This window comes from Haliotis asinina, chromosome 6 (assembly GCF_037392515.1).
Source record: "Haliotis asinina isolate JCU_RB_2024 chromosome 6, JCU_Hal_asi_v2, whole genome shotgun sequence".
Lineage (NCBI taxonomy): Eukaryota > Metazoa > Mollusca > Gastropoda > Lepetellida > Haliotidae > Haliotis > Haliotis asinina.
Genome location: NC_090285.1, coordinates 4,055,195 through 4,082,781, shown reverse-complemented (window position 1 = coordinate 4,082,781; position 27,587 = coordinate 4,055,195). Strand labels below are relative to the sequence as shown.

At 40.4% G+C, this 27,587-nt stretch overlaps 1 protein-coding gene across 3 annotated transcripts in view; it reads right to left on the bottom strand.

Annotated features, from left to right (window-relative positions):
* Nucleotides 1-27,587, bottom strand: part of LOC137286453 (intermembrane lipid transfer protein VPS13A-like) — a 139,498-nt gene that overhangs the window by 102,222 nt on the left and 9,689 nt on the right. For all 3 annotated transcript variants that reach the window (XM_067818330.1, XM_067818332.1, XM_067818331.1), the window contains exons 3-5: nt 24,704-24,747; nt 12,890-12,932; nt 5,518-5,709 (exon numbers count right to left, since the gene is read on the bottom strand). In XM_067818330.1, the coding sequence (XP_067674431.1) occupies nt 5,518-5,709; nt 12,890-12,932; nt 24,704-24,747 (279 nt within the window). The remainder of the gene's footprint in view (nt 1-5,517; nt 5,710-12,889; nt 12,933-24,703; nt 24,748-27,587) is intronic.

Below are 27,587 nucleotides of genomic sequence, written 5' to 3'. Positions count from 1 at the left end.
GAAAACATGTCATTGACATCAAACTCTCTCCAGCCAAATTTGCTGCTGTCCCTGTTGTATCTGATATGTTTTACTGGCACTGAACTTCATAAGCACAGGCCTGGCAACAGAGCTGTCCACTGAACTTCATAAGCACAGGCCTGGCAACAGAGCTGTCCACTGAACTTCATAAGCACAGGCCTGGCAACAGAGCTGTCCACTGAACTTCATAAGCACAGGCCTGGCAACAGAGCTGTCCACTGAACTTCATAAGCACAGGCCTGGCAACACAGCTGTCCACTGAACTTCATAAGCACAGGCCTGGCAACAGAGCTGTCCACTGAACTTCATAAGCACAGGCCTGGCAACAGAGCTGTCCACTGAACTTCATAAGCACAGGCCTGGCAAAAGAGCTGTCCACTGAACTTCATAAGCACAGGCCTGGCAACAGAGCTGTCCACTGAACTTCATAAGCACAGGCCTGGCAACAAAGCTGTCCACTGAACTTCATAAGCACAGGCCTGGCAACAGAGCTGTCCACTAAACTTCATAAGCACAGGCCTGGCAACAGAGCTGTCCACAGAACTTCATAAGCACAGGCCTGGCAACAAAGCTGTCCACTGAACTTCATAAGCACAGGCCTGGCAACAGAGCTGTCCACTGAACTTCATAAGCACAGGCCTGGCAACAGAGCTGTCCACTGAACTTCATAAGCACAGGCCTGGCAACAGAGCTGTCCACTGAACTTCATAAGCACAGGTCTGGCAACAAAGCTGTCCACTGAACTTCATAAGCACAGCCCTGGCAACAGATCTGTCCTCTAAACTTCATAACCACAGGCCTGGCAACACAGCTGTCCACTGAACTTCATAAGCACAGGTCTGGCAACAGAGCTGTCCACTGAACTTCATAAGCACAGGCCTGGCAACACAGCTGTCCACTGAACTTCGTAAGCACAGGTCTGGCAACAAAGCTGTCCACTGAACTTCAAAAGCACAGGCCTGGCAACAGAGCTGTCCACTGAACTTCATAAGCACAGGTCTGGCAACAGATCTGTCCTCTAAACTTCATAACCACAGGCCTGGCAACACAGCTGTCCACTGAACTTCATAAGCACAGGTCTGGCAACAGAGCTGTCCACTGAACTTCATAAGCACAGGCCTGGCAACAGAGCTGTCCACTGAACTTCATAAGCACAGGCCTGGCAACAGAGCTGTCCACTGAACTTCATAAGCACAGGCCTGGCAACAAAGCTGTCCACTGAACTTCATAAGCACAGGCCTGGCAACAGATCTGTCCTCTAAACTTCATAACCACAGGCCTGGCAACACAGCTGCCCACTGAACTTCATAAGCACAGGCCTGGCAACAGAGCTGTCCACTGAACTTCATAAGCACAGGCCTGGCAACAGAGCTGTCCACTGGACAGCATAAGTACAGGTCTGGCAACAGAGCTGTCCACTGAACAGCATAAGCACAGGTCTGGCAACAGATCTGTCCTCTAAACTTCATAAGCACAGGCCTGGCAACACAGCTGTCCACTGAACTTCATAAGCACAGGTCTGGCAACAGAGCTGTCCACTGGACTTCATAAGCACAGGCCTGGCAACAGAGCTGTCCACTGAACTTCATAAGCACAGGCCTAGCAACAGAGCTGTCCACTGAACTTCATAAGCACAGGCCTGGCAACAGAGCTGTCCACTGAACTTCATAAGCACAGGCCTGGCAACAAAGCTGTCCACTGAACTTCATAAGCACAGGCCTGGCAACACATCTGTCCTCTGAACTTCATAACCACAGGCCTGGCAACACAGCTGCCCACTGAACTTCATAAGCACAGGTCTGGCAACAGAGCTGTCCACTGAACTTCATAAGCACAGGCCTGGCAACAGAGCTGTCCACTGAACTTCATAAGCACAGGCCTGGCAACAGAGCTGTCCACTGAACTTCATAAGCACAGGCCTGGCAACAAAGCTGTCCACTGAACTTCATAAGCACAGGCCTGGCAACAGATCTGTCCTCTAAACTTCATAACCACAGGCCTGGCAACACAGCTGCCCACTGAACTTCATAAGCACAGGCCTGGCAACAGAGCTGTCCACTGAACTTCATAAGCACAGGCCTGGCAACAGAGCTGTCCACTGGACAGCATAAGTACAGGTCTGGCAACAGAGCTGTCCACTGAACAGCATAAGCACAGGTCTGGCAACAGATCTGTCCTCTAAACTTCATAAGCACAGGCCTGGCAACACAGCTGTCCACTGAACTTCATAAGCACAGGTCTGGCAACAGAGCTGTCCACTGAACTTCATAAGCACAGGCCTGGCAACACAGCTGTCCACTGAACTTCATAAGCACAGGCCTGGCAACAGAGCTGTCCACTGAACTTCATAAGCACAGGCCTGGCAACAGAGCTGTCCACTGAACTTCATAAGCACAGGCCTGGCAACAAAGCTGTCCACTGAACTTCATAAGCACAGGCCTGGCAACACATCTGTCCTCTAAACTTCATAACCACAGGCCTGGCAACACAGCTGCCCACTGAACAGCATTAACACAGGTCTGGCAACAGATCTGTCCACTGGACAGCATAAGTACAGGTCTGGCAACAGAGCTGTCCCCTGAACAGCATAAGCACAAGCCTGGCAACAGATCTATCCACTGAACAGCATTAACACAGGTCTGGCAACAGATCTGTCCACTGAACTTCAAATGCACAGGCCTGGCAACAGAGCTGTCCACTGAACTTCATAAGCACAGGTCTGGCAACAAAGCTGTCCACTGAACTTCATAAGCACAGGCCTGGCAACAAAGCTGTCCACTGAACTTCATAAGCACAGGCCTGGCAACAGATCTGTCCTCTAAACTTCATAACCACAGGCCTGGCAACACAGCTGTCCACTGAACTTCATAAGCACAGGTCTGGCAACAAAGCTGTCCACTGAACTTCATAAGCACAGGCCTAGCAACAGAGTTGTCCACTGAACTTCATAAGCACAGGCCTGGCAACAGAGCTGTCCACTGAACTTCATAAGCACAGGCCTGGCAACAGAGCTGTCCACTGAACTTCATAAGCACAGGTCTGGCAACAAAGCTGTCCACTGAACTTCATAAGCACAGGCCTGGCAACAGAGCTGTCCCCTGAACAGCATAAGCACAAGCCTGGCAACAGATCTATCCACTGAACAGCATTAACACAGGTCTGGCAACAGATCTGTCCACTGAACTTCAAATGCACAGGCCTGGCAACAAAGCTGTCCTCACACAAAATCTGTTATTTAAAGAACAGAATCCTGATGAATACTGTTGGTACATGGACAAAAAGGTTCTTAATGATTTTTTTAACTCCAAGCCATCATTTATGATGGTTAGAACAAAGAGCAGCATATACAAAATAAGGACAGTAAAATGAGGAAGAATGGTTGGTTATTAGATTAGCTTTAAATATTCATCCTTTCAGCCGGTAAACATGACCAGTAGAATCCAATTATTATCAGAGGTAGTCGCTTACAATCAATAAATACTTGGCAACATGTAACCAACAGTGACAGGTTTAATAACACATTCTATATTCCATTTGAAAACAATGTGAAACAATAACACTATATATATGTTCCACAAAACATGCAAAACAAGTATTGTCACTAAGGTGACATAATCCCCCACCGCAAATTATCAAATCAAACATAAAAAGTAATGAAAGTGAAAGTCATAGTTTGAGATGAAGTTAAATGTCAACAAAAACAAGACCTCTCTTGGTATCTTGCTCTGCAGTTGTTCAAATGCACAAATATTTTCAAGACTCACTTTGACCATTAGACAAATGTTTTAATGTATGTAATATGCAAAAATAGCAATAAAGAAATTGCTTAATGAAAACGATTCAAGGGACCTCTCTAAAGGTCTATGAAGAAAAATCCAGTGAACTGCTTTTGCTGACAATTTTAACATGCCGTTTAACATGCTGAAATCTTCAATGTGTTGTCATGACCTTGAAATTAAGTGAAGATCATCAAAATCAACAGGACTCTATGCCTTTTCTAGAAAAGCTTGGTGTTGAATATGAAGAAAATCTAGTGAATGGTTCTTGAGAAATCTCCCTGACAAGGGAAAAACATTAAAGAGTCCCCATTAAGACTTTAAAATGAAGGTCAACGCCACCAAACCTGACTGGGACCTTTCTTAAACTGTGATGAACCTAGATACCAGACATGAAAAGAATCTAGTTGACAGTTCGTAAGATATCCCAATACATAAGTACATGAGCCGGGGGATAACAACAGTACTTAAAACATGTGGAACATAAGTATATACAAGGAGTGAGTGAGTGAGAAAGGGATTTTAGTTTTACGCCGCACTCAGCAATATACCAACTATATAGTGACAGTCTGTAAATAATTGAGTCTTGACCAGACAATCAAGTGAGCATCAATCTGTGCAATTGGGACCGATGACATGTGTCAACAAAGTCAGAGAGCCTGACCACCCAATTGCATTAGTCACCTCTTACAACAAGCAGAGTCGCCTTTTAGGACAAGCATGGGTTGCTGAAGGCCTATTCTACACTGTATATATTCTGTATACACAAGGAGGTAAATACAATTCATATCATGAAAACTGACAAATGAATGATTTTTATTCATGAACACAACAGTTGACGTATTACTTATGATATCAAATAACAACTAATAAATACCCAACACAATGTTGCCTACAGCTAATCTTTTGGTTGACAGTACACAAGGGCACCTTGGCAAACTTGCTACGATTCACAGTTTTTATATATTCCATCTGTGTATATTTGAATCTATGGACCATACTTTATGAATTGAATTCAAGAAAGAATCTGGCCGAAATCACTGACTACTTGAATGAACCATTCTAGTCTTATGATAATTAACCACAAAATTATGTGCGAAGGAGGACTTAAAGAATGTGTATTACTGCAATAAGAATAAGTACATAGGACACAATGATTCAGAGTTTATTCTTACATTGTGTTCCTCAAATAAATATGTTGACACATATACATTTTTGCCTTTATGTGTAAATGCCATGTAACAACAATATAGGACAGATAATATTTGGATTTAGGTCTTGCTACTGATTACTGAGGCTACTCAGTAGGGCCCATGTACCACATGAGGTGCTCCTACCCACCCAAGGTTACTACACAACATGTTGACTGATGACAAAATGTCTTTCTGACTGTGTAGTATGTAGAGATTTATTCTGACCATCACATCACGTCATGTGTACCTAAACTTTTGTCCCCATGGCTCAAATCACACAACTTCAAATCAGCCATTCTCTACCCATCTGTGGTGACCCTCAGCAGGTACAGCGGTAGAGTTAGGTAAAAGGCAGTTGGGTGACCAGTAGTTTGGCCTCAGTCCCCAGTAACAAGGTCTTATAATACTGACTATGTGTTTGACAGTCCTGTAAGCATGATGGGTGAGACGAGATAACAATAATGAATGACTCTTAAAATGACCCCAGTGCATTTCATTTCAGCAGCTGCAGAGAAACACTTTCTTACCGACTTCATCAAGAGCAGATTTCTCAAGAGCCTCGAGCTTTTGACGCTTGATGGCATTCTGCAGAAGACGTTCTCGGGCTGGGTCATATTGTCGGTCAGCGACGGGTCCAGCAAGGATGTACACATCTTCCAGAGACAGGTGGATATTGGAGGAAAACAGACTCGTCCAGGGGATGTCTAGCTTCAGGTGACCTATAGCAGAATACATACATAAACTTCTGAACTTTCAATAAGGTGAACAAAAAATGAGGGATGTCTATCGTTTATAGTAGAATACCAATACAGACTAATACAGCAAGGTGAGCTACAAGACATTCTGCAGAAGGGGAAGCTTTCTAAATTCATACATATCAGTCAAGTTTGTTGTCAGAGACGAATCAATGGCCAGTTTGATTTGAAATGGAACTCAACCAATGAAACTTAAACATTAAGAGTTACTGGACTGCAAGACATTTATTACACACATGTGTATAAACATGAATTAATATTTACCAGAAAATATAGACAGCAATATGTAATCTTTGCTGTTAAGAGCATTTGTAAACATCACATAGAGGATTCTAGAAGTTGGCAAGGGGGTGCTTTTACTGGAGCACAGCCAAAATATGGTGTGTCACTTCTTGACCACAGTACAAAATATATTGCAGCATGATTTTTTTCATCATTACTTATTGTCCTTAGTCTTAGCAAACTGAGCTTTGTAATTAGTCAGTGAAAAACATTGCAACAAGAACATCCTTTCACTTCATTTTCACACTTGTTTAATTTAGACAAACAGGCAAGAAAAGAGAATGATCTTGTTAATCAGGTGAAGCAAGTGAAGGAACATCATTTATTCAACATTAGCAGGTGCTTGTACTCTGCAGCAAACAAGTGTGTAAGTGTCAGATAAAGATTTCTCTGACAGAATGTCGAAAGAAATGCTAAGTCCCCTCATAAGGTGAGACGGCACCATTATCCTATACACATGACACTTTGGAACACTGATACCTTGACAACAAAACACATCCCAGGTGCTGAACCACCGACTGAATAAAAAAAACCCTGTGATTTATTGATCTTCTTTCAACTGTTTCAATTTACAGATTATTCTTTATTGCCTCAAAGGCTCCCCTTCGGTATCAGAGGTGACAGAGCTTCTAACGGCCACTAAACACATCAGTGTCATCAAGTGATAAAAAAATGGTCCTCCCATTCAGAGTCATCAACCCCTGATGATTACATATTGATATTTGACGTCAAATACATCTATTAATTACTTTTTTGTGATCTGTTTCATTGATTTGCACCCAGTTTCCATCAAACGGCCAATCTGTGGTGTTGGTGTATAGTGGCTATAATGAGATGGACATGTGGCTGTATACGCAACTTCGCTATGTACATGCTTCATGCTTTAGCTACTATCTTCTGATTGGCTGCTGGTCCCAAGCATGGAATAATATTCCTACATATTTAACATCTGAGATACACTGGGAACAATTTCATGTTTTTCAATTTTCGCAATATTTGCAGTATCTGTCAAATTGCCACCAAAATCATGTTGTGATAATCAAGCAAAACATCCTAAGATAGTTTTGAGTCATCTCATTTAGTGTGTTTGGAAATGAACTTAATCATCACACACAAACATCTGATTACACACAATGTTTTTAATTTCAAGTGAAAGTTGATACTTTGTTTACACTGACAAGCATTTGTTTCCAATGAGAATTGTCAAAATTCCCATCATCACTCTCCAGCCACACTAGAGAGTCTATCAATGCTTTCCCCACCCAACTCACATCCCCAACCATCCCTACCCACACCCATGTCCATCAATGCTTTCCCCACTCCACTAACATCCCCAACCAATTCCCTACCCACACCCATGTCCATCAATGTTTTCCCCACCCCACTAACATCCCCAACCATCCCTACCCACACCCACGTCCATCAATGCTTTCCCCACTCCACTAACATCCAGACCCATCCCTACCCACACCCACGTCCATCACTGCTTTCCCCACTCCACTAACATCCCCAACCATCCCTACCCACACCCACGTCCATCAATGCTTTCCCCACTAACATCCCCACCCATCCCAACCCACACCAACTCCCACATGCTTTTGCCCACCCTATTCCCCTTTCCCTACCCTGCATACATCCCCATGCACCCTTTCCCACTCCCACCTCCTCCATCCATGCACCAACCTACTCACATTCCATTCCATCCTATTTGTGTTCCCTACCACCCCACAGTTTACATCATCACCCATCCCTCCCCCACCCCAATCACCATTCACATCTGTCCCCATTTCCACCCATCACCCTCCCATTCCATCCCCACTCTACTCACTTTTTTGTCCATCCCCATGCAACTCAAATTCCTTAGCCGAGGTAACCATCCCTATCCCCCGATTCCACTCACATCCCCACCCCTGCTATAGATACCGTGATGATCTGGTGCCTGTATTGCACTGGGGCCTTGACACACTACCTGGGACACAGCACCACCATGTTGAGGAAACAAAGCAGAGAAAATGCAAAGCCACATACACAGGTCATACTTCCTCAGGGTGAAAGCTGAAGCTTGAGTGTCATTTCAGTATTTTTGGCATTTACACTGAAACAATTAAATACTTTTATCTTCACAATGGTTTCATGATATCTACTTTTCTTTTGGACCTTTCATACAAAATGGGCTCAAACAAAATTGATTTTGCTGGGAGATGGTTGATTGCTGCAAGCTACTTCTAGCAAGGGAACGCATTTATTGAAAGTTTTACCCAAACATGGACTGGTGTTGTTTTCCATGCAGCTCAATGCAGAGCAATGTGTCCTTTGTGATTACAGCAATCAGTACTCTGTCTTCTTTATGAATCAATACAAAAATTTGTAATCTTGCCTGCAAGGTTACTGTGGCAAATGCAATGCTGTAGTTCTAGAAAACACCCAACTATGTCTACGGCAATATCTCAGCATGTTTATTTACAAGCTGTACCTACTGAAGCAGAGTGATCAGTACTGAAACACTGAATGGGAAGCCTTAAGAAGCTGAAATGCCCAAATCAGCTCTGTGATTGCTCTTTAAGCCAAGTCCAAGGATATTTCAATAACAGTTTATACTCAGTATTTATATTCATCATCTTACCATCACAGCTTTTTACCTCATCATTTCACTTTATTATATCCTACTCCTTCCTGTTTCAGTGCTCCTACCTATTTACTTGTTTACTATCTCAGTGCTTTCTCAAAGTGATATCTTATTTTGCTTTGCCTCATGTGTTTATGATATAACCAATATTTCCTTCGGGATGATAAAATATTATCTTATCTTATCGTATTCTAAATGGTAAGAACTGCTACTTTAGAATCCTTATCCCATTACAACAAACTAAGACATGGTGATCTGGTTAACTGAAACAGTACCACTTCAAGTAGGATGCTCCACATTAACCAAAGCCCAGAATCACTACCACTCACTACTGCTTCTCCTTCCACCTAGATCTGCTACGGCTTCTATTCCTGCCTAGATCTGCTACTGCTTCTACTTCTGCCTAGATCTGCTACCGCTTCTACTTCCACCTAGATCTGCTATTGCTTCTCCTTCCACCTAGATCTGCTACTGCTTCTACTTCAGCCTAGATCTGCTACTGCTTCTACTTCCACCTAGATCTGCTACTGCTTCTACTTCCACCTAGATCTGCTACTGCTTCTACTTCTGCCTAGATCTGCTACTGCTTCTACTTCCACCTAGATCTGCTACTGCTTCTACTTCTGCCTAGATCTGCTACTGCTTCTACTTCTGCCTAGAACTGCTACTGCTTCTACTTCCACCTAGATCTGCTACTGCTTCTACTTCCACCTAGATCTGCTACTGCTTCTACTTCCACCTAGATCTGCTACTGCTTCTACTTCCACCTAGAACTGCTACTGCTTCTACTTCAGCCTAGATCTGCTACTGCTTCTACTTCCACCTAGATCTGCTATTGCTTCTACTTCCACCTAGATCTGCTACTGCTTCTACTTCTGCCTAGATCTGCTACTGCTTCTACTTCTGCCTAGATCTGCTACTGCTTCTACTTCTGCCTAGATCTGCTACTGCTTCTACTTCTGCCTAGATCTGCTACTGCTTCTACTTCTGCCTAGATCTGCTACTGCTTCTACTTCCACCTAGATCTGCTATTGCTTCTACTTCCACCTACATCTGCTACTGCTTCTACTTCCACCTAGATCTTCTACTGCTTCTACTTCCACCTAGATCTGCTACCGCTTCTACTTCCACCTAGATCTGCTATTGCTTCTACTTCTGCCTAGATCTGCTACTGCTTCTACTTCTGCCTAGATCTGCTACTGCTTCTACTTCCACCTAGATCTGCTACTGCTTCAACTTCTGCCTGGATCTGCTACTGCTTCTACTTCTGCCTAGATCTGCTACTGCTTCTACTTCTGCCTAGATCTGCTACTGCTTCTACTTCCACCTAGATCTGCTATTGCTTCTACTTCCACCTAGATCTGCTACTGCTTCTACTTCTGCCTAGATCTGCTACTGCTTCTACTTCCACCTAGATCTGCTATTGCTTCTCCTTCCACCTAGATCTGCTACTGCTTCTACTTCTGCCTAGATATGCTACCGCTTCTACTTCCACCTACATCTGCTATTGCTTCTACTTCCACCTAGATCTGCTACTGCTTCTACTTCTGCCTAGATATGCTACTGCTTCTACTTCTGCCTAGATCTGCTACTGCTTCTACTTCTGCCTAGATCTGCTACTGCTTCTACTTCTGCCTAGATCTGCTACCACTTCTACTTCCACCTACATCTGCTATTGCTTCTACTTCCACCTAGATCTGCTACTGCTTCAACTTCTGCCTAGATATGCTACTGCTTCTACTTCCACCTACATCTGCTATTGCTTCTACTTCCACCTAGATCTGCTACTGCTTCAACTTCTGCCTAGATCTGCTACTGCTTCTACTTCTGCCTAGATATGCTACCGCTTCTACTTCCACCTACATCTGCTATTGCTTCTACTTCCACCTAGATCTGCTACTGCTTCTACTTCTGCCTAGATATGCTACTGCTTCTACTTCTGCCTAGATATGCTACCGCTTCTACTTCCACCTACATCTGCTATTGCTTCTACTTCCACCTAGATCTGCTACTGCTTCAACTTCTGCCTAGATATGCTACTGCTTCTACTTCCACCTACATCTGCTATTGCTTCTACTTCCACCTAGATCTGCTACTGCTTCTACTTCTGCCTAGATCTGCTACTGCTTCTACTTCTGCCTAGATATGCTACCGCTTCTACTTCCACCTACATCTGCTATTGCTTCTACTTCCACCTAGATCTGCTACTGCTTCTACTTCTGCCTAGATATGCTACTGCTTCTACTTCCACCTACATCTGCTATTGCTTCTACTTCCACCTAGATCTGCTACTGCTTCAACTTCTGCCTAGATCTGCTACTGCTTCTACTTCTGCCTAGATCTGCTACTGCTTCTACTTCTGCCTAGATCTGCTACTGCTTCAACTTCTGCCTGGATCTGCTACTGCTTCTACTTCCACCTAGATCTGCTACTGCTTCTACTTCTGCCTAGATCTGCTACTGCTTCTACTTCTGCCTAGATATGCTACCGCTTCTACTTCCACCTAGATCTGCTATTGCTTCTACTTCCACCTAGATCTGCTACTGCTTCTACTTCCACCTAGATCTTCTACTGCTTCTACTTCCACCTAGATCTGCTACTGCTTCAACTTCTGCCTGGATCTGCTACTGCTTCTACTTCCACCTAGATCTGCTACTGCTTCTACTTCCACCTAGATCTTCTACTGCTTCTACTTCCACCTAGATCTGCTACTGCTTCAACTTCTGCCTGGATCTGCTACTGCTTCTACTTCCACCTAGATCTGCTACTGCTTCTACTTCTGCCTAGATCTGCTACTGCTTCTACTTCTGCCTAGATATGCTACTGCTTCTACTTCTGCCGAGGTCTGCTACTGCTTCTACTTCTGCCTAGATCTGCTACTGCTTCTACTTGAACCTAGATCTGCTACTGCTTCTACTTGAACCTAGATATGCTACTGCTTCTACTTCTGCCTGGACCTGCTACTGCTTCTACTTCCACCTAGATCTGCTATTGCTTCTACTTCTGCCTGGACCTGCTACTGCTTCTACTTCTGCCTGGACCTGCTACTGCTTCTACTTCCACCTAGATCTGCTATTGCTTCTACTTCTGCCTAGATCTGCGACTGCTTCTACTTCTGCCTAGATCTGCTACTGCTTCTACTTCTGCCTAGATCTGCTACTGCTTCTACTTCCACCTAGATCTGCTACTGCTTCTACTTCTGCCTAGATCTGCTACTGCTTCTACTTGAACCTAGACCTGCTACTGCTTCTACTTCCACCTAGATCTGCTACTGCTTCTACTTCTGCCTGGACCTGCTACTGCTTCTACTTCTGCTTAGATCTTCTACTTCTGCCTAGATCTGCTACTGCTTCTACTTCTGCTTAGATCTTCTACTTCTGCCTAGATCTGCTACTGCTTCTTCTTCTGCCTGGACCTGCTACTGCTTCTACTTCTGCTTAGATCTTCTACTTCTGCCTAGATCTGCTACTGCTTCTACTTCTGCCTGGACCTGCTACTGCTTCTACTTCTGCTTAGATCTTCTACTTCTGCCTAGATCTGCTACTGCTTCTTCTTCTGCCTAGATCTGCTACTGTTTCTACTTTTTTCAGCAATACAAGCCCCTGTGGTATCGCTATTGATCTTAGTGTCATAGTGTCACCCTGTCATAATATGGGTGTTAAGACAATCTTAATACAGCAGTTGCATTGTAATTCTTGTTTAACATGGTAGTACACATTGTTGCTGCTAATCACTGCAACTGTTATTATTGGTTTTATCAAATAATGCTGAATGCTGATTGGAATCACCCGGCACATAAACTACATGAATTATCTCCCTTGTGATACATCTAATGTGAGTCACAAGTCGGGGTTTTTTTTACGTTGTTGCTAGGTGTCAGAGCTAATATTGTTTAGTCTTAACCTTGCCAAAAACATTGTTTATTGTTGGGTATAATATGCAGTATTTCTATGTTCTTGTATTGATTGGTCATGATACCTGCAACCACCAGAGCAGCTACGAGACAACTAAGACAACCACGAGACAGCTTCTAACGACTCTAATACTTCTGATATTGGTACTTTCCAAAGTACAGTCATTTTAACCATGTCTCATTACTGATTTTCCAGATAGTTCCACACAGATCAAACACATGTGTGTCTCTCCTAATGACAGGTCATGTGGATTATCTACTGTCTACAAAGTTCATCTGCATGCCAAGATCAATACAGCTGTATGTGTGTAGTGGCCTCTCACCTATGTATCCAGCCTTCACCTCGATGGGTAGGTCCAGCTGAGACTGAAACGAGAAAAACACACATCAATATCTACACAACAATGACTGCACCATCTTTGAGAACACACAACATAAGATCATAAGACTATATTGATTTCTGGTTCCAGCATCTACACTGATGCATTTTCACGATATACACCGTGATATTAATAAGACACGTAACCAGCATGAAGTAAGTCTGTCTTGAGATTTGTTGCATACATGTTGCTATCCTCAGGGTACAGAACTGATGCAAGTCATTAGGAAGGTAGGTAGTATGACAGAGATTGAAACAAAAATAGACCACAATGAAGAATGGAAGAAGAAAGACAATGCTGAAGATTATTGATTTTGTCCTGAATTTCAGGACAGCTGGAAGTGTACCGTTCCATGTTGTAAGCCAGGATATTGCGTATATGCAAAATTTATTCATCACGTGCACCACGTGGACAGTAAAATGTCAGGCTGGTCAATGAACATACTCCATTGGTATCCCTGTCAAACATGGTGCTGATCTTTCCCTGAATCAATTTATCTAGTTAGCAGAGATACTTGGTCAAGTGATAGACTTCCTCTCATTAGATGTATGTGAAAAACACTGACTGTATGACTGTGTATGTCTGTGGGCACCTGCCCATCCATATCTGTATGCACTTTGGCTTGGAAGTGACCAGTCATGTTGTAAACACCTTTACAATGCTACACAGAGTTTCAACCATCCACATTTTAATATCTCTTGAGTGAGTGAGTGAGTGAGTGAGTGAGAGAGTGAGTGAGTTGGTGAGTTAGTGAGTTTAGTTTTAAGCAGCAATCAGCAATATTTCAAGTACAATGTAGGTACTGAGTGCTGTTTAACTCTGTTTAAAATATTTCAGCAACTGAAGTATAACTTGTATGCATTTCAAATCTAACATGATGAAAGTGCCACCACTGAGCAGCAGGGTAAAGAAAGCTGGTGTATATTTCATGAAGACCATCTAGACTCATGGATACAAACATACTAAATGTTTATTTCACTAGCAGCACCTTGTAATGGAGAAATCAAGAGAAGCTTTTGATTCTTGAAGTAGAATCAGTAAGTGCACGTGAGTTTGGAATCAACACTCGTGTGATAAACCAAGTTATAAACCTATAATTTCATCTGTTTTATCTATTAAATGCAGGTTCAGAATGGTTTCACAATTCTTCAGTACTCAATGTAATCGTACAGTGATGTAATCGTAATAGTCTAATGCTAGCTTGTCTGCACCAACATTACATGTACTGTGATCTTGTCAGTTATCCAAACAGTCATTTCGTCACCACAAATACAAATTTCAAAATATTAGTTCAGACTAAACAACATATTCAGTTATTCAGACTGAAAAAGCACAGATAATGCAGTCATCAGAATTTGGGTTAGTAACGTCACCAGCTCACATGTTCATGGGAATAACTATTAAACATTAATTTCATGGTATCAGCCAGTTCCAGTGATTGTTACTATTTGAAAAGGATTCAAGCAAGGAGACACTGAATTAGCCAGTATGCTGTAAATCTGACAATTTTTCCCTGTCTCAGTGAGTGTCAGGTTTTTAAACAGCTTTCATAATACATTGAAACAGTAGGTACACATTCATAGGTTAAACATCTTTTTGATTTGCCTGAAACATTTCTGCATTCTGTCTGCCTAGTATCATGAATGTTTGGACAAACTCAGCTTGTGTTGATGAGTCAAAAGTATAGGACCAAACATCCTATTGTTGTACTTTTGTGGGAACAAAACACTAGTCTTCATACTGAATAGAGAACATGATGAGGATACCCTACATCCACCTGTACATTATGAAATGGAACATAAATTGTTAATTCACATCAGTTTGCTGGCTATAGCTCAATATGCTCATTTTCAACAAATGTCCCTAACACAAAACCCTTCACAAAAACAAAACAAAATGTCATTGATACCTCAACATGTGTAATTCATGAGAACATACAAGCCTGAAATCCCAAGACACAACAAACCATTCTAATTCCCGTAACAGTATAATCTATTAATACCTAGTACCTGTTTCGCAAAGGCCTCCGGACTTCTCTGGAACACCTTGAGCACAGGCCATGTATAAACTGATTGAACACTGTGTTACCACAAACCCTGTAAACCTAATGAGAATCAGTATATCTCTGGAGGGGAGTTGCGGTAATGTGGCAGGCTTAATTGGCACGCTACCTTCATCAAATCACATTGTGAATAATGTGCTTAGGGAAAAACATCACTTTGTCTGAGAGGAAATGGTATTAAGTTCTAAAGCTAACTTGGCTGACAATGCTATTTCAACAACTTAAAGTGTGGTAAGGTGGCCCAGTGGTTAGCGAGTATGCTGATATAGCCTAACCCTGTGTTTGAGTCCTGACATGGTTACAATGTATGGAGCCCAGATTTGGTCAGAGTAGTATGTAACAAATGTTACATTTGGGATTACATCTTCTTAGTAACGTACACATTCTAATACTTTTTGGTTGAGTCCCATCTAGGGTTCGAACCTGCACTCTCACAAAGTCAGCACTGCATTAATGGAAATTTGAAAACTGGTGTGCCTCTCTTAAAAGCGTCATTGTACCCAGGGACCTTATTGGACTATATATTTAATTGAACCCATCATCAACTTTACAACATCTGCAAGATATGCAAACACAGGGTCTAACATCACTTTGAACAGTGAATATACACAGGTGCCAAGTTTTTAATGTTACAGTCAGCATTTCGCGAGTATGTTTTGGTCAAGACACCAAAGTCAAATGATACAAGTCATCCATGGTACAGTTTGATAATCTTAATCCTAGTTTCCTAGCATCTATTTCAAGAACATTCTTCCATTAACACCAGACTGGACAGCTGAAACACTTGAATAGACTTCACACCACTCGATAAACAAACCTGTTTGTACCAGTTTAAGGCTATGCAATTATCCTCTCTTTATTAGTCTGAATTATTAGTCCTAGTGATTCCATTTTCACAGAAAGTCATATTAGTCATCTGACTTTAGCAAGACCTCTTATTTTCATATCTTATTTGCAAATTCTAAAGAAAACAGAGAACGATGATGACAGTCATGAGTAGAATTGGTTCCTAGACAGCCAGGCAAATGAGCCAGCTCCAGTCTGGAGTGTGTATTAATGTACACTTTGATGTTCAGCTCCCTGTGGTAGGTGCCAAGATTGTAATACTACTTTGCTGCACTGTTCTACACCATCACGGTTTCACACTATGATTCTTCACTGTCAGTCTGACCAGCTTAGGCCAGATAAATTTGTATTTCTTGTTTTACGGAACTGTCTTTTATACTTTATCAAGAATAAGAAAAAAAAGATGAAGAGGAATATTTCCCTCTCAATAAGGCTAATATTTTATTGGTAAAAAATGTAAACTTACAAAAAACATTTATAAATTGTATTTTTGTCTCAAATTTGCTTCAAAATTTCCAAAGGTAAAATATAATACAATAGAGTATTTAAAAGGATAGTATTTTAACTGATGAATTTTTCCCCCCCCACATTTTTTCCTTTCTCAGGTTTTCTGAGAACAAAAATCTGATAAACAAGCAATATAATCAGTCTCGCCTTATGCACGGCACCTCTGATTGCATGAAAGACAACATAAACTTCCAAAATACATGGAGGCTGTTAATATGAATGTTTTGAGTTCTCCATTGTCAGATCATGTTTTCAATGGAATGGAAATTTAAATGGTATCATCAAATCACCTACCCACAATACAACACTGAGTCACTACAAAAAGCTATTTCAAGAACCCTGAAATAAGCCTAACATTATATATGTCATGCCCAATTCTTCGGAATCACTCAAGCACTCTGCACCATTCCCAGGAGCGGGGCAGTTCATGATTCAATGTACACTATCCCAGCGAATGTGCAGGGATTAAGAGATAATCCAAATTAGAGACATCATGACTAATGCTTATTCTGACAAAACAGTATCGTGATACAATGTAACACATCCAAACGCTTAGTTATTTAAAAGGTCAAATATATATTATTTTTAAAGTTGAAATGAATAGTTATTGTAACAAAACAGTAACTTGAAACATTCCGGTAATTACAAGATCAAACAAAACTGAAATAATGACTACTTATTTTTACACTTGGTATTTTGAAGATCGCAATGGCTTGAGCATTTATTTCCATCTTTGTACTAAATTGTAGCACAGACAACATTTGCTGCTACACTACAAAATGTGTTTTAGCCCTTGCCAGTGCCAACACTGTCCAGTCTTGTTGCTGCTCTTACTGAAATTTCCTTTTTACATTTTCCACTTTCATTATATTCTGCTCACACCACTCATATAACTTCTAACATTTTGCCATAGTCGTCTTTGAAAATAACTGAGAAGGTGTTTGTTTTCACCGAACAGTCAAATATTGCTTTTTGCACCATGATCTGCAGTTGTAAAGCAAATGTCAAATATACAGCAAAATAAACAGAACAAATAAAGTTCACAGCAAAACAACAGAGTCAGTCAGCATGTGTATGTTATAAACCAATTACAAGGAACGTGCTGTCGTTACCACTGTCCACTTCCTGGGACTAACTGGCCAATCCTGGAGACTGAGCAAGCAAATGTCTATTCATGGGGTTTGGGCAACTCTTTTGCCCCAAATCATGGAATGGGCATTTCAGGAATTGGGCACAATATATGTACAACTAAGTTCGTTAGATGGTTACTCAGAGGCGATTTCTTTGTCCAACACTGTATGCGATGATGTTGTACTTACACTTTGTGACGTTTATATTAAAAGTTATAAAAAAGACATTTTCAACTTTCTGGACCCAGTTTAAGAATGTTTTCAACATCCCCTACATTTTGCACATCTGCCATCATCACTACAAGTTCACAAACCATACATATAATATTGGTCAATTTTTCATCAATTGAACGTCAGAGGTGCATAGAAAACTACAATGCGTAAAAGAAACAGTTTATTATTTATCATTAGGCCAGATCAATATTATTTCTTCTTTTACACAGTCATGTCTTGTCAAGAACAAGAGAAAAAAAACAGATTTTCCCACTCAAAAAATATAATCTTAATGCTAATATGATATAATATATATACTCTTTAAATCAGTGTGAAACTTAAACTCACTCAACTTGATATAAACAAACTAAAAGAATTAACATGACAACTCATGATTTTCATTTTATTTTTTTCCTTCCTACCATTAGGTTTTCTGAGGTCAAAAATCTGTAAAACAAGAAACAAAATTGATCTGACCTAATCAGGATAAAATAATGCAGTTGTATAGGTCCAGATCTAATGTCACAACCAGTCATTAATTGGCACTAACAAAATATATACTAAAGAACTCAAACAAAAGCAGAGCCAGCTGCCCTAATAGATTAAGTTCCTTTCACTATATGAATTTGAATTTATTTTTTGTACTAAGCCAATAAAATTACCAACAAGTTACTGACTGAAGGCTAAATTTTACTGACGACAGACTGGAGACAACCCCACCACGACCCCCATATATAAATGTCACTGATTACTCTGATACTGAATGTACTCAATTCATTCAAATCTTCACACTTATATATATGACTAAATTCTCCTGATCAGTCAGAGAAAATAGACATTCTACCATGACTACATCTCAGGTAAATAAAATGTATTAATTTGAACACTGCTGCTCATGATCTGTGCTGTAAAAGGAATGCATCGCATTATTGATCCTAACAGTCTGTTCATGCCTTGCTTGTGGTAATTCCCAGGCCATAATTCTCATATCAATCTGGTTTGATTGAACCGATACTCATGTCCGAACTACCAAGCACATTATGGTTAAACCAATACATATAAAGTCCCATTCAGGACTAAACTTGTGATACACTCCAAACCTGAAGCATTAACTTCCCGTATTGATGTACTCGTAGCAGGCTACAGGTCCACCAGGAGACCAGAATGACCTTGTCTGGTGGTAGAGCAAGGATGGTGGATGACATATGGTTCATGCTGATATTCAGTGTCAGCACTGGAGGAGTAATTAGGTGCGTTTTATTTGTATTGCCATGAATGACCTTATTAGGACACTGGGAGCATTATTTTGTTAAGAAATGAGCAAGTCTGACAAATATTGCCTAAATGATTTGGTGAGCATAGAATATTTTCTATTCCGATGAAAAACTTACTTTCAAGCTTGCACTTCCGACCAAAACATTTAAAAATAGTAACTTCAACTTTCTTAAAATCTACTGAAATACTTCAGTATGAGCCTCACTTGTGCAAATATTTCCTGCTTAGATGCCTGAAGGTTGCTAGCATGCATATTTCCCATGAAAATCCGGGTTAGAATGTATGTTCAGTAACCCCTGCTAGTTGTAAGAGGTGACCTAAAGAATCAGGTGGTTAGACTTGGCATCTTGGTTGACATGCGATTGGTTCCCCATCATGCAGATTGATGCTCATGATGCTGATCACTGGATTGGTCCAGACTTGGTCATTTACACTGTTGCCATATAGCTGGAATATTGCTGAGATGCCCACAAAAGTGTGATGATGAGCCAATGCTGTAACCACTAGGTTTCTCCGCTGCCACTCAGCCTTGACTCGAGAGAGAAAGGAGAAGAGACAGGAAGTAACAGTGGTACTGAGGAGGGTCACGTGCAACACTACCACAGATTGGCGTAACTATGTGAAAAAGGTCTTTCGTGAACTGGTTTGGAAAGGATCTGGAACCAGAACTGTGCCTCTTAACATCTGCAGACAAGCACAACAGATGCATGTTCTTCCACTTGCTGACAACCCTTAGCTTGCTACTATGAGAAGTCTGCCAAGCAATCACAGATGAGTATGTTGAGGAGACCACCAGTACTGACCCCTTAAGAATGGAGGCAGCTTGCTGATCAGTTTGCTCATAGATGGAACACTGCTTGTGCATGTGAAGCTTTTGATTAAAAGATGGGAGCCTGGAAGTGCCGAAAGAGCTGGGCTTCTATTCCATTGTCCTGATGCACTGGTCAATGCTGGCTACAAATTCATCGGAGTGGATGAAGGTGCCAGAGTCTGATAAACACCAATGAAGACTTGAAGGAAGCCCTTGAAGGTGTCAACATTAGTATATCTGAAGCCTGTTCCAAATGATGGCGAAGTCAAGGTCTATGCAAGGTATGTGTAAGGAAAGCATGTTTTTACTGAGCTGATGATCTTGAAATGGACATACAAGCATCATACATGCACTGTAGTCTGGTTTATAGACTTTGCAGACTATAGATCACAAGTCCAAACCATGTTTTAATTAATTTTAGTTTCTGCCCATCACAAACTGTAATTCATTCATATTGTTCAAATTTTCCCTTGACAGTAGATCAAGAGTAACTATTCTTAGAGTTTTTGTTTGCAAATTAATGTTTTAGTGCATGTCTACTGTTTAATACAGAGACTCACAAACTAGTGACCCTCACTGTGACCTTGACCTTGTGTGTATACTCATGACATTTTCAGATTTCAACCCCATACTAAAGGCCACACGTGAAGTGACAGTTACGTCAATTATCAAAAACGTTTTTTCATTTCCGATCTTGAGGATGACATTAACCCAAAACATGACTGATCAAATTCTAAACAGAGAGGTCTTGGATGAATAAGAAAATATACATAGCATGATATCTCGGTGACATTCAAACACCATGTGACTTAAAAACAAAGCATTGCAGCAGAGCAGTCAATTTCTGACAAAACCATAAATAAGTTTCCAAATAACTTTCAGATTCACTTAGATACCATCAACATTATTCAAGTTTGCTAAAAAAAATGCTGCATGACTGTATTTCTACTAATACTCAAGGGACAACAAGGACATTCAGCCAATCTGCACTGAAATCCTCCATACTTATGATGTTGTTCCATGCATTATTAACCATGACACTGAGGCTGTGGGCCTGTGGTGATGACTATATTATTGAACTAGATACAAGTAATTACCTCAAGGGACCTCTGGTACGGGCTACCAACTGTCATTATGTCATGAATATAGACCTGTCGCTGTCCTAATAAACTGTCCAGTAAACCAGTATGTGCTTTCAAGAAGCACTGAATGACGGTTTCTGAATCAATAACAGTTTATTTTGAGAAAAGGAGCAAATACATTGGACTGCCTGAGCTCCAATGGAATAATCAGCATGTTCAGCCAGAAGAACACAGTGCACTGTAATGCTGGGACATAGCCCAGGGATATTTACTATATTAAAATTTTAATATATTCCACGTATGTTGAGACAAGACTTTGTCAAACCAAATTTAAAACAAGGAGTCATTTGAATTAAGTTTTAATAATAGCGAGGTCATATTATTACATGTGTATGGAACACTTATGCAAATAACAGACATACTGGATGTGGGGGCTGGGACGGTTTTCCAGAGTTGAATTCTGAGGGCATGTCAGAAACCTGAGGTTTTGAATCCATTTTGTCTTCGTCATGTCTCTACGTGTGCTGATGTGTTTAAGCAAAGGGTTAAAACATCCTAGAACAAAACACCGGAACTGAAAAATGAGAATCTCGCCATTACTTTGAATACTGCTCTGAAACCTTCCCAGCCCCTAAATCCAGCACGTCTGTGATTTGCATAGCTGTTCCATGCAATAATATATCTCTAGCATACATTTGTCCTGAATTTCTTCGTGTGCAGTTGACATTTTGTGATTTAATTTCATTATTTACAATTCTGTGAAGCAGTTTTAATTTTTGAACAGATCTTCTTCAATCCAAAGGGTAAAAATTGGTTTCAAGATATAATTTCTCATGACCGGTGCCATGGACCGCACCACATATTGTGCGTAGGGCATTGATGTGTAATTTTTCAAGGAGTTGCTTTGTTCTTTACCGCAATTGTCCCAGATGTGAGAACAATGTGTCAATAAAGTAACATTTAATTTTATTAAATGCAAATATAGATATTATATTCTTGTATATATTTCTCCTTATGAATGTATTTTATCTAATGCATCAGTTTCAATTTTGTACAAAAGTACAAAAATAAAGACAGTCCAAACATGTATGCAATATATCAACTTCTCAACTGTATCATATGTGTAGGCAAAGGTAAGTACAAAAGTAAAAAAAATAGAGAAAGTCAAACCATTCAATACCCATTGTATTTTTCTTTGTCATGATCCAATGTTTTGATAGCTAATTAATAGCCAAGATCACAGATCTGATCCATTGAATGTATTTTACTACCCTGAAATCAGACGCTTGACAGATCAATACATGACCAAGATTGGACTGTGGGTCATGTTTTTCAACAATGGACTGTGGGTCATGTTTTTCAACAACCCTGACAAATAAAGCACAAAGGCTATAGAGAGATGTAAACAAAAGTTCACTTTGACACCCAGTATTTGACATATTAATGACAACACTTGGGGGGCATGCTTACACATGATGAGTAAACACAGTTAATACACAAGCATGGAATAATGCTGACATATCTACAACAAAATTTGACAAAATCAGTTGAACATTCACTGACACTTTCCTGGCACACCAAAGGGACACCACTCAGCACAACCAACTGCACTGTCCATGATGGCTGGGCAACCTGTGTCCCTATGTAATTAGATCTCTTCGATGTCAAGTAGATGGAGGACATATATCAATGTCATGCTGCTTGCGAATGGAGTGAATAGCAAATATTTTGTGTACAATCAATGGACGGAGTGGAATTTCTGTTAGAGTTGTGTGTATTAACCACTGTCACCACTGACATCCGTCTCCTCTTTACTTGATCACTTGTTGATCAGTCAGACCATGACAGGCATCCAAACACGTGCATTAATGATGTTACAAAGGTGAAATAACAAAGAACATGACGTTAATCTCCATCTCACCTCACCTCACAAACACCAGCGAACTAGCAGAAAGTCCTCCAGTATGGTGATAATATTCTGGGGATGTAATCACCCAAAGTAATGCATTAGCATAGTACTATCAACTTCCTGTTTAACTTCGTAGTACGAATCCATCCCAAACATCCATACAAACAGAGAAATAAAAAAGTACTCAACTTGCAAATATCCCTGTCTCCTTGATAAACACAATCCTTAGTTTCAGTCCAAGGAGTTTGTTACATTCACAGAATACACATGAGACTAGTGGAATACATAACAGATTCTACAAAAAAATTCAACTTTCAAATGGTAAACCTTTCCTTTTCTTCAAACAATCATCCAGCGACTCAAGAATTTGGTGACTAGATTTAACAACATTTAGGTACAATCAAGCATGCACCTGACACAAGGAGTTCTGTGAGCAATTCAGGAACTGATGGCTTGATCAAAAGTTGCTTCTCCAATAATCCAGCATAGTGTAATTGGTTGCAAGCTTTCAAAAACTAAATAAATGTATGGTAGATTTGAAGGCATTTAGAAAATTAAGTTTTATGCAAACACATTGTGCTTATACTACAGTAGAACATGGATATAGCGAACACGGATAAAGCGAACAAATTTAAAAGTCCCGTCAATGGTCCCTTTATAATATCATTAAAATTATACGTGAATAACGAACTCGTGAGTAGCGAATTAACGGTTATAGCGAACTGATTTCCTGACCCCAAGCCCAATTAACGATGTGAGTAGCGAACTCACTCAGTGTCAGCTCAGTGTCAACTCAGCGACTTAGCGGTATACATCAACCTTGTGGGCGGTGAATCAACATTGTTTAACCTCGTTGGCGGTGAATCAACATTGTTTGATAGTCATTAATTAATTAACAATTGTGGACTATGTTAAACGCAGTTAAGTGTTATATTGTTGACATTGTTGTGATTCTCGATAATGTATTTGAACAATGAAATCAGAATTTTAATGTCAATGTACAAGAATAAAAATATGTAGCCCATGTATATATGTGTCTCTTCATCTCTATAAGCCAATATGGCAGTCAAACGTGAATAACGAACAACGGATATAGCGAACTAAATCCCTTGGTCCCTTGGAGTTCGTTATATCCGTGTTCTACTGTATATGTTCCTGTGTTTGTAGCATGTTTTACTAGCCTCTGCATGTATTTGTGACAGGTGCCACATGAGAAGCAGAGTACTATCTTAAACACTAGTCATTCTGTTTGTTCGGTTGGTTAACAACTCAGAATAACATGTCTGAGCGTCAAGATGCTCATCAAATACACTGAGAGGCCTTTGTTTGCTCCAAGTTCTGAAGCATATATCACTAAAAATTATGAAACTAGAATTATTAATAATTGCCCACTTCATGTAATACGTACAGTTATGGCTTTGCAGAGGTAACCTGCACTTTTAACAGAACCAATAACCAGAGATCACAAGCTTAGTCATTTACTGCACTGAACACATTCTCAAAATAAGTGTTAATATTCTCTTGAACTGAAGAGAAGAAAAAAATCTGATTCTGAACCAAACAGATTATCCCAAAGTTGAGTTGTTTAGAATCCTAGACAAATCCCTGTACCTCCAGATGACAAGAAAGCAATACTGTACTTTCAGAGTAATGGTCCTTTTAACAAGAGTAATTACACAGTGTGTTTTTTCAGAATATATGTCCACACACCCGTCACCACAGGAGCTAAATAAACACTCCCCTCTGAATATTTGAGACAGATGTTATATCATAATGATGACAGTTAGATGGGCATGCCACTGGAGTATTTCATGAGACAGGTAACCAAGAATTCCATATTTGTTTAGTTTGGTAACAGATCCAGGTATTACGGAGGCGACACGGCTTGTGTAAAGCAATTACAACATAGGAGTGAAACTCACCAATGCCTCTGGCCTCAGCTGTAGATCTGTGAACTCTGCATCACCTAAGAAAACAAACAAAACATGCATTACCATCTTAAGAGTATTCATAACATGTTCACAGTGCATAACAACAATAACAGCCATACCAGTAAAGATAACACTCATTCTAACAGTATATGAAAGGCTAATGACAGGGGTGAGTGTGCTTATCCGATGAAAATACTCCATTGGCTATAAAGAGCAGTGAAAATCTCTTTGATGGACCAATGAGAATCAATGATGACACCTGGTGTTATATTAAAACCTACCTTCACATATAGATATATAGTGTAATGTAATCAATACCTACCTTTACAGTTTACTGGTAAATGAAGGAGTGCTTTATAATAATATACTCAGCACCAAAAGAAATGCAAAATTCATCGATGTTTACTGTGATGTAAATCCAGTGTTGAATAGGTTCCTGATATGTAATTGATTCCGTTAAAACTGTTTTTCACAGAAAAAGAAAAATGTTTACCACAGTTGCAGCAAACATGACATCACATATGGTTGTGTACACAAACAAGTAAATAATCTACTCGTTACATAACAAAAAAATGTTGATTATGATAATCAGTCTCTGTCACAGAGAAAACTCTGGTTTATTGACACCTACATGTCTGCCTGCCTGTCTGCTAATGACAATATGCAATGAACAACATCAATCATGGACCATGGGCAATTTGGAACTAACCCCTATTGGGTCTTTTGGCTAAGTGCATTGACAAATGGATCAGTGGCCAATGAAAAGGTTTCATCACACTTGAGTGCACACCCACCAACTCTGATGGAGTTTGGTGTCACGCCTGCATCGTTTTCGGGGGAGGTAAACCCAAGTACAACATTTTGCACTTTTGATTTACAATTATATACGCTTATAATTTTGTTCATTTGTTTTTTCTTAATAAGCAATGCATTTTATATATCATGCATAAATGATAACTGTGTATAATTATCTTACATTTTTTGGTTGCATGCGACCTTCAAGGAATGGATACTGCTTAACGTCTGCATTCGCATTTTCATGCAACAGTGAACATGCCATGTTTAAATGCTAATGAACGTCAGAGAGTAACGTGGAATATCGAGGCAGGTTGGAGCATCAAAGATATCGCCAGGCATTATGGAACACATCAGTCCACCATCTACAAACCGCTTGACCAATACCAGCACACAAACACCGTCGCTGATCACCCTTGTAGCAGACGTTCACTTTTGTATCGATACTGCAGACAACAGCATGAGAATATGGAGTCATTGACGTGAAAGATTCACAGAACCATATGATTTGGAGAGAGATTGTTGGGGAAGGCCTTCCCTCATGTTTTTCTTCATGCCATAAGCTGGGGAAATTATGTTCAACATGTTATCTTTCAAAACAATGGGCAAGGTAGTGGTAGGAATGTTACTGCGCAGTGCTACATCGACGTGTTGATACTAGTGATTCGTCAATTTTTTGCCCAAAGATGTCATCCTGTTTTTCAGCAAGATAACGCAAGAGCACACATTACAAGACTGACACAGACATTCCTCCAGAACAACAACATCCAGACCATGGATTGGCCAGCTTTAAGGCCAGATTTGAATCCTGTCGAACACCACTGGGCTGAGATGGAAGGACAAATTCATCAACACTGAGTTCATCCAGATAACATGCAACAACTGTAACTAAGTGTTGCTCCACATCTCTTCAACAGCATGTGGAGATTTGCAGCTGTAGCTGATGCCAATGGCGGTCACATCCGTTATTGAAGTTAATGGTTGTTTCCCTTTAAGGACAATACCTAAAGTCATGCACTATGTGGTTCCATATTTATTTATAAGATTTCCATGTCATATGGAGAATAAACACACTAAGAGCTTTCTTTTGAGCTATTGTGGGTTTTTGTGAAAGTAAAGTTAGTAGAAAAAAGGCCATGTTTTCACTCATTGTCAATATCATCATCATCATTTCACATGTCTGCATTTCTTTAGGCAGTGAGTATATGCCTTCGTTATGTGTACTGAAACAGATACCTTACACATGTGAGTTATAATCAATATCTTCCTTATGTGAACTATAACTGATACCTTACACATGTGAGTTATAATCAATACCTTCGTTGTGCGAGTCATAACCAATACCTTCCTTATGTGGGTAAATCAATACCATCCATATGTGAATTAGAATCAATACTTTTCTAGGCATCACAGGCAGGTGTGGGAGTGCATTACAATCAATACCTCAGGCTTTACAGATAATACAGAGGCACAGATTATTGAAGAAAATTGATGACAAGCTGTGACCATCACCCACAAAGACATGGCCTCAAGATGTTAAAACGTTCAAATTGACAATACAGCTTCCATCAACAATCAGACAATTTAGCCTATAGTGAGGCATGGAGTATGTTCCAGCAGAAACAGTTCCAGTTTCAAAGAAGTCCTTCTGCTACCATGTCACAGGTCACATGCTCATCTTCATCTTCAGTTACCCCATGGGCATGTGAGTCAGTTATTCTCAGTATGAGTTTAAGTACTTTAAGCAATATTTCACCAATATCACAGTTTGTGGACACCAAAAATGGGCATCACACACTCAGGCCCCACTAAGTAATCGAAGGAATTACAACAAATTTGAAGGAATTGCATCTCAAATGTAAACAAACGCAGCCCACTCGCGAAACAACTGCAGCCATATCGGCAATTTAGCGGTAATAACAGAAACACTTCGGCCATATCGGAAGCAATGTCGGTAATACTCAAAACACACTCGGCCGTCCTCGGAGAATTTTCAGCTCACATCCGTGATTTGTCGGTCGCGAACGGAAACTCACGCAGCAAAACATTGCGTCGTTCGAAGAAGCACCCGTCTCGGTGA